Consider the following 19,165-nt stretch of genomic DNA (forward strand, 5'->3'; position numbering starts at 1 on the left):
AGAGGGATATATTCACAGATCTGCTGTGTCTTAATTAGCTTTCCATTAGAGCACTTTAACATGTTCGATATAGATTTATCAACTACTGCATATCATAGTAATTAGAATGAGACTGGCATGTGGTTTATAGACATCAGTTCTGAAATATTTCTATTTGTTTCTGAACCCAATGTAATATCCTATTATTTTATCCACAAGGCCCCAAATTTTATTCAGACAGGATATTTGAATGTCTTTTTTTCCCACTGGACAGCCCATAATTTGCAGACTTCATCAAGGATATTATTTTTAGCCATCTCCATTAAGAGAACCTAATTAACTATAGACACAAAAGACAACCTATTCTGTACTAGCATCTGGATTATGGATTTCCCAGCAAGATGCATGAGTAGCTAAACATAAAACTAAGTCAAAAAACATTTAAAAATTGAAGCATTATTTCACTGGTCTTTAATGGATTTTTGCTTTTCTTTTGTTGCTCCTAGTTCTATTGGGAAATTATTATGTGAACGTACATAAACAATTATATGACTACCCTTCCCTGTCAGTATGCAATACAGGATTAATGAAATTGATCTGGGTTTTTTGTTTTGTTTTTTAGTTGTGGCAAATCAGTGTTAGGCATTTTTTTTAGATTGGTGGTTGAATCTTGAGAGCAAATTCTAAATTTTCACATGAAATGGCATAATATCTTTTATGCCTGGGCAAAATATCCAATACACAAAATCATTTTTATCACTGAATAATACACTCCCAAATAATTTACTAGGCTGTAAGAACCAGTGATTAATAAGCATATAAATAAAACAGTAAATGATAGAATTTCAAGGAGATTATGTTAGTTTTTATAGTTTGTTAGCCATTATACTGTATGTGATTATATCCACATATAGTAGACTGTGCATCTAATATTAAAAAAAGAATAATATACCTGTCCTGGCCTTGCATTTTCACACACATAAGATTCATAAGGTACTGCAATTTCTGGAGGAAATTCATTGACATCCAGGACATTTATGATGACATTAACTTTGTTGGTCAAGAGTGGATTGCCTATAAGAAAAGAATTTTAAAATAGGCCATGAAATATTGGTACTATCCTAGACAATATTAAATGGCACTATGACAATATTAAATCTCTCATACGAAATGGACTGTGACTGATAATGATATAATGACTGCACAGAAATTTGTCATATTTATTAGAAAGCACTTATCATGTTTTTTGTTCTGCAGGAACTGAGTAAACATTTACAGTGTATAATTTATGCAGGAATTATATTCTTCTTTGTATAAAGTACTATAAATAACCAGGGGTCTAGGATTAAGCAACCATATACATACAAGACTTAAGCAAACTATCATCACATTTTGTAGATAACATACCTATGCATGGCAAACATAATGAGCCTTGGTGGAGCAGTGGGCTAATGCCTCCTTAAGTAACACCAGCTGCCTGCAATTAGTGCAGGTTCGAGTCCCACCAGGCTCAAGGTTGACTCAGCCTTCCATCCTTCTGAGGTAGGTAAAATGAGGACCCAGCTTGTTGGGGGCAATTAAGCTGACTTTGTAATAATGCCGCTTGGGGTGTGTGTGTGTGAAAGCCCTAATAAGCAGGCATATACATAGAATGAAGGCTACTGCTAAGCTTGTAAGCTGCCCTGAGTCTTCGGAGAAGGGCGGGATATAAATGGAATTAAAAAAAAATACAGTTTTCCACAAACATAAAAGTCATCATATGCAGATCATATATTCTGAAGGCAATTCAGTTACACGTCAGTTTTAAAGTGAATACCTGGAATATATAACTATAATGTTTATATGATTTTGCTTTAGTGTTTAAAGAGATTGTACCAATCCTGATGACATGACCAAACTCAAATAAGAGAATATCAAACTAAGAAAGAAAACAAATGAATTTGTTCTACACAACTATTCTGTTGAACACAGACAAGCAAGCGGAATGAGGCAACCTGATTGTATTTCAACCAGGATTATTTTGAGTTTACGAAACCTGAGGAAGTAGAGTGGTACCTTGGTACTCAACTACTTTGAAATTCATCGAATTTGGTACTCAGTGCATTTTGACGTGAACATTTTGTCCCTGTACTCATCATTTTTGGTACCTGATGCACAAGCTAGAACTTACCAGTATTGGCTGCCTTGTGACTCACTACATTATTCCTTATGGGGAAAAATTGTTTGATACTCATTATTTTTGGTACTCATTGTGCCTCCAAGAACCAATTAATGATGAGTATGAGGTAGCACTATAAATAATATATTCAGCAGCATGAATGAGATAGACCCATCCTGGCTCCTGGCAGAGTCTGTGATTCTGGACTTCAGGAAGTGATACATAATAAAGAGTATGGTGGCGTAATCCTTTTTTCCCAAGTCAGATTTAGAAATGAAACTAAAGATGTTGTAGATGTTTAAATCAGTGTCTGGAAGCTGTTAAGGCTTGGATGGAGAAAAATAAACTTAGATGGGCTACCCAGCTTTAGCTGGATGGAGTTAATACATGTTTCTAAACATCAGGGGTGATGTTCCAGATTTTACTACAGCAGTATTGTCTGGATACAAGTTAAGTGTCCCCAGGTGTTTGTATATGGGTTACAATTAGGTGTAATAAGCTGTTAAGGTAAAATGAATTCTGGCAGGGATGCAGAACATATTTTGGCTTGAGTGCTATATTTACATAAGAGGAACACTGTACTGCAGTAAATAAATTGGATCAGGCCAAAAATGAAATGACATTTTATATACATATGTTTAATTAATTTGATTTAAATAAATTCATACAATTTCTTATTTGTTTAATATTTTTCCTAGTTTTCTCATTATCAAAGGGCAACAACCCTGATTTATACAAATCTTATATAAAATAAGTTAGAAATTATATACAAATAATCAACTTTTAAAATACAAAAAAAAAACATAAACAAGGAAGGCAAATTACACATCCCTGAGTATATGAATGTGTACACCTCCCTTCACTGAACAGAAAAATAATATTATAATATGACATAGAACTGACTATTTGATGAATAGAAAGAAAATATGCACGATACAGATTTTCTATTAATGTTTTGTATGAATGAGATTCAAATAAAAATGAAACCAGGGTCTCCATCAAGGTGTTTTGAATTAGATTTTTGTTCACTTAACTATGTTTTTAATATTTAAAAACAATAAAAGGCAGACTCAAGCAAAACATATTCAGAACAAATCCCACTGTAAGCAATGAGTTTTACTAATCATAACCATGATACATATCCAGTGTATTTAGTTATGATTATTTTTTGTATGCCATACTCAGAATGTCTAATCAGTAATTATACAAGTTTAGAAGGCCACTGAAATCTCTTCAAAAATTATTCTTGGAAGCCTGCTTGTTTCATTATACTGTAGGGTCACATACCAGTCTCCTCCCCCCCCCCATGTAAGACAAAAAAGACGATTGAAACTTAATTAAACAGAATAATCAAAGAAGAAAAAAGACACCTTTAAAGTTGTTAAAATATGATTGGAAACAAACAGCTGGTGACTCATAATGCTGCAGTTAAGGGAGTTCTCTTTATGCAGAATGGAAAACAGTGGATTAAACCACTAGTCTGAAAGGAAAGCAGTTCACCTAATTGTAATATACATTCTTTGTTCATTGTAAAGCCTACATCCTTCTGTCCATATAATTGTCCACATGGCAGTGGATTCCCGTGTGATGCAATAGTACTTTTTGCAATCCTTGGAGGAACAATCCTTCCATTCATTCTCTAGGATTTCTGTTAAGTTTATATGTAGAATTAAACTCTTTTATGTATCTCTAGACACAAATATTTAAGAACAAGTAAAATGTATTAATGAAGTCGCATGCCCTGGTACTAAGCCTAGTTTTCCAAGCTTGCAAGATTGAACACAAGAAAAAAAGAGAGACATCTTGTCTTCCTGTAGGAAGCAGGTTGAAAGTCTAAGAGCCTTCCAATTAGGGAAAACAGAGCAGAGATAAAGACATAGATAAAGAGATGGTCTATGTTTGCTTCTCTATTTCTAATGACTCTAGTGAGCAGTAGGATAAAACACTTGATGCTTATTGAGTTGCTTCTACAATTATTCTTGCACTACATTTGTAACTAACAAGTACACCAAACTATCCCTGCCCACTCATTACCTGCAATTGGAGCTTCACATGTTACTTTACACTGAAAACCAGAGGTCTTGATTGTTCTCAGAGAATGAATAACCTATATAAATGGAGTCTAGTGGTAAATATAAAGCACACATTAGTCCAAATTATAGACACACTATAGCACACTGGATATGAGGCAAGTGAATGAAAGTTCAGACTTCCACTAAAATTAATAGGAATCCTATTTTTTTATGTCCCACACAAGGAGAAAGAGAAATCATGTCTGTAATTTTAGCTGCTTATGAAATGTTTTTCCCCCTCAGGGCTGAGAACTCTAGGAATGGAATCATGCTATAGTGAATGAGGCTAACTACTGAGAAAAAAAATATAGATTATTTGACGCTGATCCCTAAAAGATCCCTAGGAATCTGCCCAAAATATAGGAAATCTGCTGAATGAAGTATTATGAAGTGCTCTATTTCATAAGACAACAGAAAAAAATCAAGGACATTTTGCCAAATGATTTCATCAAAATGGACAAACAATATAACAATGACAATTCCCCAAATGATGTCTATCCCATTTCTATTGTACTTACTAACTTTACTTGCAATTATTGAAAAATTGTACTGTGCAGTATTCTCTCTGTCAAGTAACTCATTTGTGGCAATAGTTCCTTCCATTCCATCTATAGTAAAGTAGCTATCCATATCATTCTTCCAGTCTATGAAGTACCTGCAGATGCAGAAGGTTGAGAGGGAAGGAAATAGAAGAAACAATAGAAGTTGACAGCCTCTAATCATTTATAATAATAGCATTTGGTGCATCTAAATGGTTTTCTTATTCTACTCTTTGCTTTGTAATAAAGAAGCAATGATTGCTTTAACACCATGTCAGAAGGCTAAATTGAAAACAATGAAAGATAGACTTGAGAGGAAAAAAAAATATCAGGGAATATGTAAACATTTTAATTGAATTTCCAATAAAAGCATTCAGAATTGTGTTCTTAAGTGCAGCTCCACAGCCTTTCTCTTCCCCAGAGAGATCACCAACTTTTAGAATACATTTTTTCTCTCAGTAATTTGGTTACGGCTGCTTCAAAATCCAATTTGAACACTTTTACTGGCTGTCTTTTCTTATGTTTTTTTTTTCTTAATTTAGCAGGAATGTGTCATTTTCCAGTATGCTTCTGCTGTTTGTTATTTTTGTTACTATTTTGTAGATTTCAATCTACTTTATTGGATTTATTGATTGAAAGTGATATTAATGGAATATAAACAAAAATCATTTTGAAAAGTCTTTCATGTAAATTGAATTCTCATGTTATTAATTATTTGGAAATCTAAGGATTGGCATAGACTTGTTTCTTTGGAAACAAATAACCGAGTAAACATTTCAAGCAACAAATAAGTCAGTCTGATCTAGGGCTCCAGGAATACCTAAGATATTTTTATTTCAAAAATGGAAAAGAAATAAACACACACTCACTATTTTGGGGAGGTATTTTAAATGAAACATAATAGAGGCTGTCTGAAAAGGCAGGGGATCTGTGCACTGAGCAAACTTGGCAAGAATAGTTTTACTAAAAAAAAGGTATCAAAAAGTTGCTGAAAGATTAATGGCTGACTTTAGCAAAGTATTGCTTCTAATGGCATTTGAGTGTAATACTAGGAAAAACAGCAACAACTAAGGATAACAGGGGTGATGACTTGTGAAAGGCAAACTTGCAGAGAATTGTAACATATTTCACTATCATTATTTAACATAATACTATTCAAATCAAGCACAGGTTTAGTGAGAGATTATTCAGGAACAGAATCAGAGTTTACTAACTATGATTATTAAAGAATAGTTATTTTTGCTAAAGCAAATTGTTAAATGTGCGTGCATAGTAAACAGAGGACTACAGTTTATAAACCTCCTTTTAAATAATAATAAAAGCAAAATAAATATAGAGATTTTATAGTTCAATGTATGTCATGTGATATTTTTTTAGTTTTGTTCAGTTGGGTGATTTACTATTAATCATGAAAATTGAAATGTCTCTTCTGGAATCCATTTAATGTAATCCTAAATAAATGTTTATAGGAGTAAAGCTAATATAAATGCCAACAAGCAAGTAAATAGATGTGTGCCAATACAGAGTCATAGGTTATGAAATGCTGGTGTTGCAGTGATATTATTCCATGCTATATTTAAAGAACAAAGTATTTGCAGACAAGTTACTAAGGTTAAATGAGACAAACCCTTGAGAGAAAAAAAATAGAATTCTATCAACCTATGAGCTGGGAGCAAGAGCACTTAAAGTGAAGAAGGTGAAAAATGCAAAGGTAGCATTTGTGCTTGCATAACTGATATCCCCCCCCTTTTTAACATGGCCTGGCCAAGAGCAAACAGTAATGCATCTGACTCTGATTGGTTTCACACAATGTATTAATTTAGTTTATTTCAAGAACAAAGCAAATTTGGCTGGGTTCACATGATACATTAAGACAGTGGTCCCCAAACTTTCCAGCTTTGTGGACCGGTGGAAGTGGTGGGGGGAGAGAGGATGGTTCCACACAAATAGAGCTGGGCTTTTTTGTATGTTTACCCACTGCTCACATGGCCCAGTTCCAAATGGGCCACGGCCTGGTAGCAGGCCATGACCTAGGAGTTGGGGACCCCTGCATTGAGACATAAGCCACAATTTACATACCATAACATTAGGACTGTACAGTCAAAAGCAAATCAACCATACAACAGCTTAGTATAATTTCTGAACTGTATTTATATAAACCTTGATCATCTTGCCAGGTTCAATTACAAGAGCCCATTAAGTCCAATCCAGTTAACCTGAGTTGTCAAGGGGTGTACTATCCAAAAACCTTCACTATGGGCATAGTTTTACTGAAAACTGAAAATAAATGCAAACCGTGTAAATGTAGTTTAGTAGATAAATGCCTCAACTGTGGTCATATGACCACAGGCAGGCAACTCTTGGCACTTTGAATCTTGTTTGGAATTATCCTCAGGGAGATTGTAACTTCAAATGGTCATTAAGCAATCTCTCATAAATCAAGGACTACCTGTATTAAGTACAGCCATGTTGTTAGTTGTGAATCCAAATGATTTGCTGCAAATGTTAAACTGAATAATGTAACAAGGGCCATGGATTTTTTAAAAAAAATAATATACCAAAGACCAAGGCAATAGCATTTGATAGAAAAAATGAAATGAATGATTTTAAGTTATACTTAACTGGTAAAAAAAAACCACCCAGATAATTTTATGTACTTTCATAGAATTTTGACTGAATGGGTGGAGAAATGATCTGTAAGTGTTGGCAGAAACATACTGTAGTGAATAGCTTATTCTCTTTTATGTACAGAAAAGAAGGACAAATGTTAAAGGAAGAGACAATTGCTTTATGTAAGGGTGTTTGAATTGATAAATGGAACTGAGAATTGGGGATGGCAAGAGAAACATAAAATTAAGTGGAATTCAGTGTGAATGTAACAGTTCAGTATTGTGTATGGCTAAATAAAAAGAAATAATTCCAAGAATGGGTAAGTCCTGAATTAATGTAGATTGGATACAAGAATGACTTATCAGCATGGAACAAATACATGAAAATAAATTGGTCAAATAGAAAGAATAAATTATTGAATCACAAAATAAATATACAAAGGAAGATTTGACATCCTTTTCTCTCCAGCATACCCTACTACAGACATACTGAGAATGGGAGAAGAATAAAATTAAGTTTCCATGCAGCCAGCTCACTCATAAAACCTAGCAAGTTCAAGACCAGAGGATCCAACTTGCACTGAGGCATGAAAAGCTGTTGGAATCAGGCAGAGGACAAAGAAAAGGCAATAGAACAAAATGATTCAAAGAGAATCTGTCTTAATTAGCTTACTGTAAGTCTACCTGGGAACTTACTGTTAGTTTTCAAGATCAAGTTATTTTCCTGACAAGCATTAAGAGCCCTAATGTGATCTATGTTGTTCTCACTTTTTTTTAGCTACAAACTATAGGCCACTTTCCTCATAAGTCAGTTCTCATTTCTATTATTACATTATATTTTTATACTGCTACCATTCATCTGACTCTAAGTGGGTAAAAAGCCAGTAAATAGTAGAGATTATTACCTAAAGTCTAAAAATATATAACCATCATGTTACATTCATTTTGAAATTACATCTATCCCATTTGCTCTTCTTCCAGTGTTTGTTTTTTTCTATTTCCATAATCCTGACTGCTTTGTGCTAGTTAATGCTTGATTTTTTTGAAACTGTTTTGATTTTGCCCAAACAAGAAAAATAAACCCAGCATTCTTAATCACCTTTGGAAACTACTTTCTCCTTTTTTTTGTCTATTCTTTAAATAAGTGGGTTTCCTTTCCACTGTCATTTAGTTATTATCTTCTGATTCTCGTATGACATAGCTAACAGATTTGGAAGACTTTGCCCCTTATAGAATATAATAAATTCTAAGGACTTAGTGTTTCTCCTGCTAACATGTACTGTTTTTGATTGTTTTGCATTCTGGACTTATGCCATCTGTTGTACAAAGCAGAGATCTGTTGTCTTGTTTCTCTCTCCTTTGTTTTGTGGATTATAGATCAGTGTAATAGGCATTGTGAAGGCTAAAACTGTGTCTGGGAAGTATCTGAGAGAAAATGAATTAATTTGCAATGAAATTGCACAGCGCAGCACATTATATTGGTGACTGCATAGAGAAAAGCATATTATCTTCCTAAAGACCTATTTCTTTTCTACCTCTTTCTCCCATTCTACGCTGCAGGTTTTTCTTTTAAAATATTTCAAAACTGACACAACAGATTATTTACCCTGACAAGACAAACTAGATCTTTAAAAGCTAACACAGCATAATGGTTGTTAAGAGGCACTCAGAAGTTGTAATCACACAAGCCTGTCTGAAGGTAATTTATGATTTTACCTACATCTATTTATTGATTTTCAGTTTAAATTAGGGACATAAACCTTATGTGGTAGTGAAGTCTAACACATCATTAACTAAGAACTGCATATATTTTCTGTCCCTCAGTTATACCAGGGAATAAATAAGCAAAACCAGTTTAATAAACTGGCTACTGCTTAAAAATCTTGAAAATTACAATCCTTTTTTAAAAAAAATCATTTCAGTATCACTACATATTGTACTGTGCATAAGTATGTAACTAAAGCATTTTTATACAGAGAAATAGAACCATCTAGTTTTATTTGTGTGAAAGTAGCTAATCCTCACTCACTGACTGCAACTGGGACCAGCAATTTCATTGCTGAGCACCATGTCATTAAGCAAAATATCATGTGACTATTCCAGACTTATAACATCACTTCTGCTTCTGTGGTTCAGCAAATCATTGTGTTATTATGTGAGACATCACACAACTGCAATTTGTGATTTTATTGCTGGTTCTCTGTTGATTCTGGTTATCAGATAGTGATCTAAAGAACACAAATGCCAATCATATGACTATGGATCACTGCAACACTTTGTAAACACTACCAGTTTTGAAATGCCTGAATGTCAAGTATATGACTTTGGGGATTCTGCAGCAGTTATAAACGTGAGGATTTGTTGCACTTAACTCAGTGTCAAAAGTGCTCCTCTGAACCCTGGCTCCCAAAACTGAAGCACCATTCTCTCATGAAAGCTCAGTGCAGTTGCTTCAAAATCCCATGTAGGCTGTTGTGTGCTTCATTGGTAATTCTGACAGGGAGAAGAAGAAAAAAGCAAACCTTTGGAAATCCTATGCAGAAAAATCAACAGACAATATGATAATTCTGTATAGGATTTCCATCTATCTGTATCTATATCTATATCTGTACCTATACCTGTACCTATACAGTACATCTGTCTGTCTGTCTGTCAATCAATCAATTTATTATTATAGCCAAAGGCCAACACATAAATTAAACATTCAAATACAACAAAACTAAACAGAACCAACACAAGAAGACATAGCAATATATTACCTTTAATGATGTAATCAATGGGTGACCAAGCTCTGCCTAGTTTTACAGACAGTATAACAAAAACTAGCTTCTGTCTGTCTGTCTGTCTGTCTGTCTGTCTGGAAATTTTATTAGATTTATATGCCATTTTTTCTTTAGAAGCTTAGGAATGAGTACATGGTCTTTCTCCCCTGCCCATTTTATTTGTAGGACTACTTGATAAATTACATCTTTGCTGTTACTGAGAGTCATATTCACAAGAGTTTAGCATTTTCAGAATTTATCAAAAACAGGTAGAATAAAATGAATAACCGGTGCTTCTCCAAAGCTGCAAACTTCCTTTTTCTGGGAGTCACCTCCAGGAATACTTTCCTGTAGGCACATTCTTAATAATTGTGTCCAATATTTTATTAATTCAACTCTACAATATTTATATTTCAAAAAAGAGAGCGTAAAGAAAGTGCAGAGAAGAGCAACAAGGACGATAAGGGGTCTGGAGGCTAAATCATACAATGAACAGCTAAGGGAGCTATGCATGTTTAGCCTAATGAAAAGAAGGCTCAGGGGAAACACAATAGCAGTTTTCTAATGCCTGAAGGGCTGTCACAGGGAAGAGACTATTGATTTATTATTCATAGCACCTAAAGGCAGGACATGACACAATGGGTGGAGGCTTGTCAGAGGGACATTCAACCTGGAAATAAGGTGGAATTTCCTGACAGTAGGAATAAATTAATGAGTGGAACAGGGTTGCCTCCCACAGTTGTGGGTGAATTGCTGGAGGTTTTCAAGAAAAGATTGGACAACCATTTGTCTGAGATGGTATAAGGACTCCTGTCTTGGGCAGGGAGTCAAACTAGAAAACTAGAAAATTAAACAACTCATTAATTCAAGAATTAAGGATAGCCTTTCACAGCCTTCAGCCCACCTTCGCTGACTTGGTTGGCACAGAGGTAGTTTTCTACATGGGAAATGTAGGACGCCCATCTCTCCAGGTGTGTCATGTCAAACTCTTCAAGCTTTCTGACCTTCGCCATGGTGAGTAGTCTTTGTGGCTTGCGTCTCACATTGCCTTGTGCTACTGGCTTCTGCGTAGGCCCTAGGATGCATCCTTAGGGTGTGGTGTTCTCCAGTGTGGCTTGCTAGGCAGACAGAGGGGAGGAACGTAGTTCCTGCCAGGCTCTGTGCTGGTCTCACCCCCTAGTGACTTCAGGCTCTTACGATGAAGCAGCACATCCCATCCTCGTCGCCAGTGTTAAGTATTTGGTTCTTGAAGGCATTAAGTGAGACGAGGTGTTCAAACAGCAACAAGTTTATTCAGAGTCAGAACTTAACAGAAGCAAACTAATAGCTGCTGCACAGCTATTTATATGGTTGGCCTCTAGGCAGTGAACAATAGATTTGAAGTAGCAGTTTCCTGCCCAAAACCTACTTAACAGACTGGAGACAGAAAGTCTAGCTCAGCCCAGCAACCATTACATAACATACAAAAGTAGGTCAGCCATTAAGCAAGCAGTTTAGACATAAAGCAAGTGATTTAAACAGATAAGGCCAATACATTACAGATAGAATATAAATATTGTTGAGAATATTATGTTACATTATCAGACACTCAGATCAGATAGCACTCAATATGCAACTGAGAAGAAGTTAACAACTTTTAGAGTACAGTGATGTTTATGATGCTGCTAGATTAAAAAGCCTCTTGGGTATCTAACTGCTGGTGCTACCACAGTGGAAAAGAAAATCCAAAGCTGCAAAGACTGAATTATAATGGGAATAGGTAACACAAAAGCATGAACATAGGCATGCTCAACACAGTGAAGATGAAATGAAACAACTTCACATTGACATCTTAAGCCTCAGTGAATTGAGGTCCACTCGGAATGCACATTTTCAGTCAGAAGATCAGCTGTTCGCTATGCAGGACATTGAAAGCAAAGAAGCAGCTATGTTAGTTTTGTAGTTAGGAAGAATAGAGCAAGAAGAGAATTTGGATACAATGCAATAGGGATTGAATAATATCAATTTGTGAACAGTCCTTTACAAGGACAATTATCCACATTTATAATCCAATCACTGATGCAGAAGAAGAGAATGTTTGTCAAAATATTGAAATAAGGTATGCTTCTTGTAACTGCAGAATGGAATGCCAAATTTGGAAATATTGAAGAAAATGTAGTTGGATTGTATGGTTTAGGAAATCAGGAAATGAGTTCGGTAGATCACGAACTGTTATGTGCAATTTTCAAATTAAGCTAAAGAAGAAAAAGAAAAGCCCATTTTGGGCATATACAGCTGTTTAAAGGAGAACATCAGTAATTTCTGAACCTCATTGAAAGAGAGCCAGAGGAAATGGGGAATGAACTTTAAGGTGTTATGAAAGAATATGAAATGATGAAGAAAGAGAAGAAGCAATTTCTGAAGAAACCAGGAAAATTCAAGAAGAGAAGCCAAAGCAAAAAAAAAGTGAAAAGATTTAGGGAGGAATGTAAAACAGAGTTCAGTTTCTTATTTATTTCTTATTTATTTTTATTTTAATTCCATTTATATCCCGCCCTTCTCCGAAGACTCAGGGCAGCTTACAAGCTTAGCAGTAGCCTTCATTCTATGTATATGCCTGCTTATTAGGGCTTTCATACACACCCCAAGCAGCATTATTACAAAGTCAGCTTAATTGCCCCCAACAATCTGGGTCCTCATTTTACCTACCTCGGAAGGATGGAAGGCTGAGTCAACCTTGAGCCTGGTGGAATGCGAACCTGCACTAATTGCAGGCAGCTGGTGTTACTTAAGGAGGCATTAGCCCACTGCTCCACCAAGGCTCTTTTACCAACACAGAGCTGATAAAAATGACAAGAACTGAATTTAATGACATGAACAAGTGACTGAAGAAGTATACAGACATGCAAAAGAAAGGAAACTTTCCGTAAAGATCTGTAAACTCAAAATGAAGTTCTAATCTGATAGGCTAAAAGATGCTAATGGATGGATAGAAACAGATTCAAAGAAGAATCAAAATACAAGATACCCTACAAGACATTCCTTACAAGAACTATGAGTTCTAGATAAGCACTGGAAATAGAAGAATACAAAAAAATCCAAAGTGATAAGAATAGATATGGCAGAATTAACAATTAACATACTTCCTTCAAGACACAAATGACCAGGATCAAATTATTGTATTTCAGACACATTATAGGAAAACCTAGCTCTCTGAAGAAGGCCTCATGCTGGGAAAGGTAGAAGGTAAGATCAAAAGAGGAAAACCAGCCACCAGGTGGATGGACTCAGTTTGGTGCAATTGGAAGATCTGAAGGACCACTATAGGGATAAATCATCATGGAGAACATTTAAATCAACCAATCTATCAATTGAACAGGGAGAACAACCTTAGTGCATTTTGGATGTTTTTGTATTGTACCTCTCATCAGCCCCAATGAGTATGCATAATTTGAGCAAATCTGAAGAGCTATTACCTAAATAACTGGAGAACAATATATTGTTTATAGATGATGGATTTCTATTGTTGTTGCTGTTGAGACTAAGGGCATGACTATGACTATGCAGGTTGAAGGTTACAGAAAGAAACTGAATTTGTAAGCTCAGGGGTTACAAGGTATATGTAGGAGTGACGTAGGACAGGGTTCCCCAACCCCCAGTCCGTGGACCAGTACCAGGCCACAGCATGCCAGCAACTGGGCCGCACAAACAAGCAAAGTCCCATCCATGAGATGCAGGCAACACACAAAACCACGGCCCCTCTGGTCTGCAGAAAAATCTCCACGGAACCGGTCCCTGGTGCCCAAAAGGTTGGAGACCTCTGATGTAGGATATGAAATGAAATTCAAAATATATAAAAAAGGGATCCAGAAGATGCTGCCTGACTGAAAATGATATGGCTTGTCTTATTGATCCCAGGTTTTGAATGCAGAATAAAGGGCTTAATTGTCTTGAATTTCACCTTCTGTGAGGGAATTGCCAAACTGATCTTGAGAACACAGAAGCAGAAGCACGAAAATTAAGGAAGAGAATGGCAGTTCAGGACTCCATTATCATTTTTGTGGGCCCTGCACATCTTTGTCTTTTGGGGAGCCGCCCTCCATTAAATAATAGTATTGAAATTACATGTAGAATGGTTTTCAATATATTTATTTGCATCTTTACAGAGAACTAAGGAATAGTAATTATATATTATTATTATTTATTGCATTTATATACCGCCCTTTCCCTGAGGACTCAGGGCGGTTTACAGGGAGTTAAAAATCAAACATACAAAAGTTAAAAAACCAATTTAAAAAGATTAAACCAACCCTGTACAATTAAAAACCCCAATTAAAATAAATTTCTCCTCAGCCTGGGCCCGAGAGCTCAAAGAGCCAGGTCTTCAGGCCCCGGTGGAATGATCGGAGGTCGGGGGCAGTCCTCAGCTCCACTGGCAGCTGGTTCCAGAGGGCAGGCGCCCCCACTGAGAAGGCCCTATCCCTGGGTGTCACCCGCCGGCAATCTCTTACCGGCGGGACCCTGAGCAGACCCTCCCTGTGGGAGCGCACTGGGCGAAGGGCATTTGATGCCGGCAGCAGGTGTTCCCTCAAATACCCCGGACCCAGGCCATGTAGGGCTTTATACCTATAAACCTGATAACCAGCACCTTGAATTTCACCCGGAGGGCAACCGGAAGCCAATGCAGCTCGTGGAGTAGAGGTGTTACATGGGAGTATCGGGAAACCCCCATTACAACTCGCGCGGCCGCATTCTGCACCAGTTGAAGCCTCCGAGTGGTCTTCAAGGGCAGCCCCATGTAGAGAGCGTTACAGTAGTCCAAACGGGAGGTCACAAGCGCATGAGTAACTGTGCGTAGGGCGTCTCGGTCCAGATAGTGATGCATCTGGCGCACCAGGCGAACCTATGCAAAAGCCCCCCTGGTCACGGCTCCTATGTGATCTTCAAAATTGAGTCGTGAATCCAGGAGGATGCCCAAGTTGCGAGCCCTATCAACGGGGGGTAATACCTCACCCCCCATCGTTAGAGGTGGAATAACCTGGTTAGCCCGAGATGCCAATATGCACAGCCACTCAGTCTTGGCGGGATTGAGATGAAGCCTGTTTCTCCCCATCCAGACCTGAACCGCCTCCAGGCACCGGGACATCACGGCGAGGGCATCACTGGGTTGGTTCAGGGTGGAAAGAAAAAGTTGGGTATCATCAGCGTACTGATGATACCCCACCCCGAAGCCACGAATGATCTCGCCCAGCGGCTTCATATAGATGTTGAACAGGAGAGGCGAGAGAACCGACCCCCGAGGGACTCCACAAATGAGAGGCCTCGGGGCGGATCTCTGCCCTCCCGTCAACACCGACTGCGAGCGGCCCTGGAGGTAGGAGAACCACCGTAAGACGGTGCCTCCCACTCCCAACCCCCTGAGAAGCCGCAGCAGGATACCATGGTCGATGGTATCGAAAGCCGCTGAGAGATCTAATAGGACCAGGACAGAGGAACAACCCCTGTCCCTTGCCCTCCAGAGATCATTCACCAGCGCGACCAATGCCGTCTCCGTGCTGTGTCCGGGCCTGAAACCCGATTGGTACGGGTCCAGATAATCAGTTTCCTCCAGGAACAGAGGGAGCTGATGCGCCACCACACTCTCAACAACCTTCGCCAAAAAGCGAAGGTTGGAGGCTGGACGATAGTTGTTTAAAGCAGCCGGGTCCAAAGCAGGCTTCTTGAGAAGGGGTCTCACCACCACCTCCTTCAAGGTGGCAGGGAAGACACCCTCCTTCAGAGAAGCAGTTATTACTGCATGGAACCAGCCTCGTGTTCCCTCCCGAGCCGCATAAGCTAGCCAGGAGGGGCACGGATCCAACAAACAGGTGGTGGTGCTCAGTCTCCCCATGATCCTGTCCACATCATCAGGGGAAACAGGGTCGAACTCAGTCCAGATAACGTGCTCAAGACCGCCCGATTCCTCCACATCAGACTCTGCCCAGTCAGAGTCCAGGCCGGTCCGGATCTGAGCGATTTTGTCCGCCAGATGATGACTAAACTCCTCGGCTCGTCCCCGCAAGGGATCCTCTCTCACCTCCTGGTTAAGGAGGGAGCGAGTCACCCTAAACAGGGCGGCCGGGCGATTATCTGCGGACGCGATAAGGGCGGCAAAGTAGTTAGACTTCGCCGTCCTTATCGCCGCAAGATAAGACCTTATAAAGGTTCTTAACTGCAATCGGTCGGATTCGGATCGGCTGGATCTCCAACCGCTCTCTAGACCTCGTCTCCAACGCTTCATCTCCCGGAGCTCCACAGAGAACCATGGGGCCCAACGGGATCTGCGCCGGGTCAGAGGTCGCATGGGTACAACGCAGTCAAGTGCCCTGGCGGCAGCCGTTTCCCAGGCCTCCACCAGAGCATCGACTGGGCTGTGGGTAAGGGTGATAGGTATAGTCCCAAGCGCCCTCTGGAACCGATCCGGGTCCATTAGGCGCCTGGGGCGGAACCACCTGGTCGGTTCCGCCGCCCAGTGGCGGGGGGTGGCATAACGGAAAACCAGCCTCAGGAGGTGGTGATCTGACCATGACAGAGGGGTGATGGACGGGGAACCCCCTCCCAGATCATCCAACCACTGTCCAGATAGGAACACCAGGTCGAGAGTATGATCCCCCACATGAGTCGGGCCCTCAATAACTTGGGTCAGGCACATGGCCGTCATGGAGGCCATGAACTCCCGAGCTAACTCCGACGACCCTCCCAGTGACCCTCCTAGCTTTTACCTCATACTCAAACATATACATATATGTGTATGTGCATGTGTGTGTGTGAAATTAGTTGCTGTGGATTATATATCTACTGCTTATAATGAAAGTTCCTAAATTTTAGTATTTATGCTACGCTATACATTTTTAAGACCATCAGACTGATGTTCAAATGTGCTTTTGTTGGCTTTTTTTATTAAAAGGAACTTTGTGATAGCGGCGAATATCCCTAGCTTGGGTGTAGGATGAGGGTGGAGGGTTATTCTCCGAGGTTGTGGGTTGGTTTCCGAACATTTCATTACCGGGCTAGGATTCTGCTGAAGAGGTTACCTAGCCTGGTAATGAAATGTTCGGAAACCAACCCACAAGCTCGGAGATTGAACCTCCATCCTCAACTTCTACTTCACCTTCACTCTTTCTGATTAAAAATGCACCTATTATGCCTAATAGATAAGTTGATTCTGGGGTCATGATACATGAGACTTCTGGGTCCAGTGAGAAAGAGACATAGAATAATTCTGCCTAAATTATGCAAGGTGGAAGTTTTTCAGGAGAATTATTTTTAAATTCTGTTAAGATTTTTCCAAAAATCCGAGAGATTGTTTCATAAATTTGACAGCTTTGCACGGCTTTATAACTTCCATGGTTATCTTTACTGCTCCCAGTTCGTTCAATGAGTTTGAGTTCATGAGCTGTGGAGCATTCCATTACCTGACAGCGCTGCTTCCAATGTCCAGGTCCTGGGCAGTAACTGCTCCTATAATGGTCCCAACTGGAGTATCTTCATATACCTCCATGGTGTAAAATGGTTTGCTGAAAACCGGAGGCTCATCCACATCTAGGACATTGATCTTCACGGTTGCCGTATCTTTGAATGGACCCACCGAATGAAAGCGATGGTCAAGATGGACATTTGAAGCCTCCACTTTGAAGGTGTATGCCTTTTTTGTTTCAAAATCCAGGGGCTGCAATGTAGACAGATGAATCAGATTAGTTATACAACTCTCTAAGATCTTTTAACAGAATGAAAATGTTGCCTCTGTGCATAACTTCATTTAACTGAATATTAACTTTTGTTACTGTTTATTGTACTGTACAATAAACATTTCGATGGGGCTGAATGAAGACTTAGAGCACATTTTGCAATGTGTAACAAATCCTACTACAAAATAGAGGGTCCAGCTCTAGAGATTTTGTAAAAGAAACCAGGAAACATCTTCGTTGTTATCTCTTTAAAGATTACACAGTTGGTTTCTTGGTGCTGCTTACTGATATACCTTCTTAAAAGAAACAAAAGCTGCTCCTATCTTTACAAGAAGGTAAGTGGATAAGGTTTTTGGCATTTATTGACTCTGGTATATTCTTGACAAACACTGACACCTGGTGGTCAGTTGTATTAACAACATAATGCTGTTATCTTAAATTGCAAATATAAAAGTATGGGAAAGGATATCAGAAAATCTCTCAGTCTGAATCTTTTTCAATTAAGATGCAATAAAATGGATATTTTTATACTATAATAGATAATTTATTTGAAATAAATATTTATTTGCAATAAATTCAAACAATTCAAAAGGAACGTTAAAATCATTGATAAAACCGTACATCATTATGTTGCATAAAATATGCAAGACCCAATAAACAATAACACTATATGGTAAAAATAATAACACTATACAGTAAAAACAATAACACTGTAATGTAAAAACAATAACACTATATGGTAAAAACAATAACACTATACTGTAAAAACAAAAACAAAGAGTACATAATGATAATAAATGTTTAAATCTATCACAAATTACAAATCACTAAAAGCTCTGGGAGAAACAAAGTGCTATTATCTGGCACAGAAAAGACAGTGTAGATACAAATGGAGTCAAAGATACACATGCCAGGATAACGTTGCAGGATCCAATCTGAGTCGGTCACCTGGACCAGAGTTTTAGTCTTTCAAGCTGTTGGACTCACGCTGGAGCCCATTCTCAGGGAAGTTTTTTCTCTCCAGAATGCATGCACTGAGCTGCTCCATGTATATAGTATTTATGTGGTGTGTGATTGTGTGTGGCTTTTAGTTGTTAATCGGGATGTTGATGGTGAGCTATTAAGTCATTGGTTGTTGTTTCCTAGTGCTGCTGCACCCTTGGCCCCTAAGTACCTGATAAGCTGGTGGTAAATCAGCACTCCTGTTGACTGACAAGGGGCCCATTTCCCAGGCTTCAATCATTTCCGTGGCATTTTTTGTCCCTACTCAGCCAAACATCTTAGTAGCTACAAAACTGAACGCATGTCTTTGTTCATCGCAATGCGCGGCTACCAATGAG

The 19,165-nt window shown here is 38.5% G+C and overlaps 1 protein-coding gene across 2 annotated transcripts in view; it reads right to left on the reverse strand.

Moving 5' to 3' along the window:
- The window catches only part of CDH12 (cadherin 12), a gene marked incomplete at its 3' end in the record, with an annotated part of 162,084 nt that overhangs the window by 8,762 nt on the left and 134,157 nt on the right, over positions 1-19,165 (reverse strand). For both annotated transcript variants that reach the window (XM_081325119.1, XM_081325118.1), the window contains 3 exons: positions 17,553-17,806; positions 4,728-4,864; positions 932-1,053 (listed from right to left, as the gene is read on the reverse strand). In XM_081325119.1, coding sequence (XP_081181245.1) covers positions 932-1,053; positions 4,728-4,864; positions 17,553-17,806 — 513 coding nt within the window. The remainder of the gene's footprint in view (positions 1-931; positions 1,054-4,727; positions 4,865-17,552; positions 17,807-19,165) is intronic.

Source organism: Vipera berus (assembly GCF_964194415.1).
Source record: "Vipera berus genome assembly, chromosome: 3".
In the NCBI taxonomy this organism is placed as follows: domain Eukaryota; kingdom Metazoa; phylum Chordata; class Lepidosauria; order Squamata; family Viperidae; genus Vipera; species Vipera berus.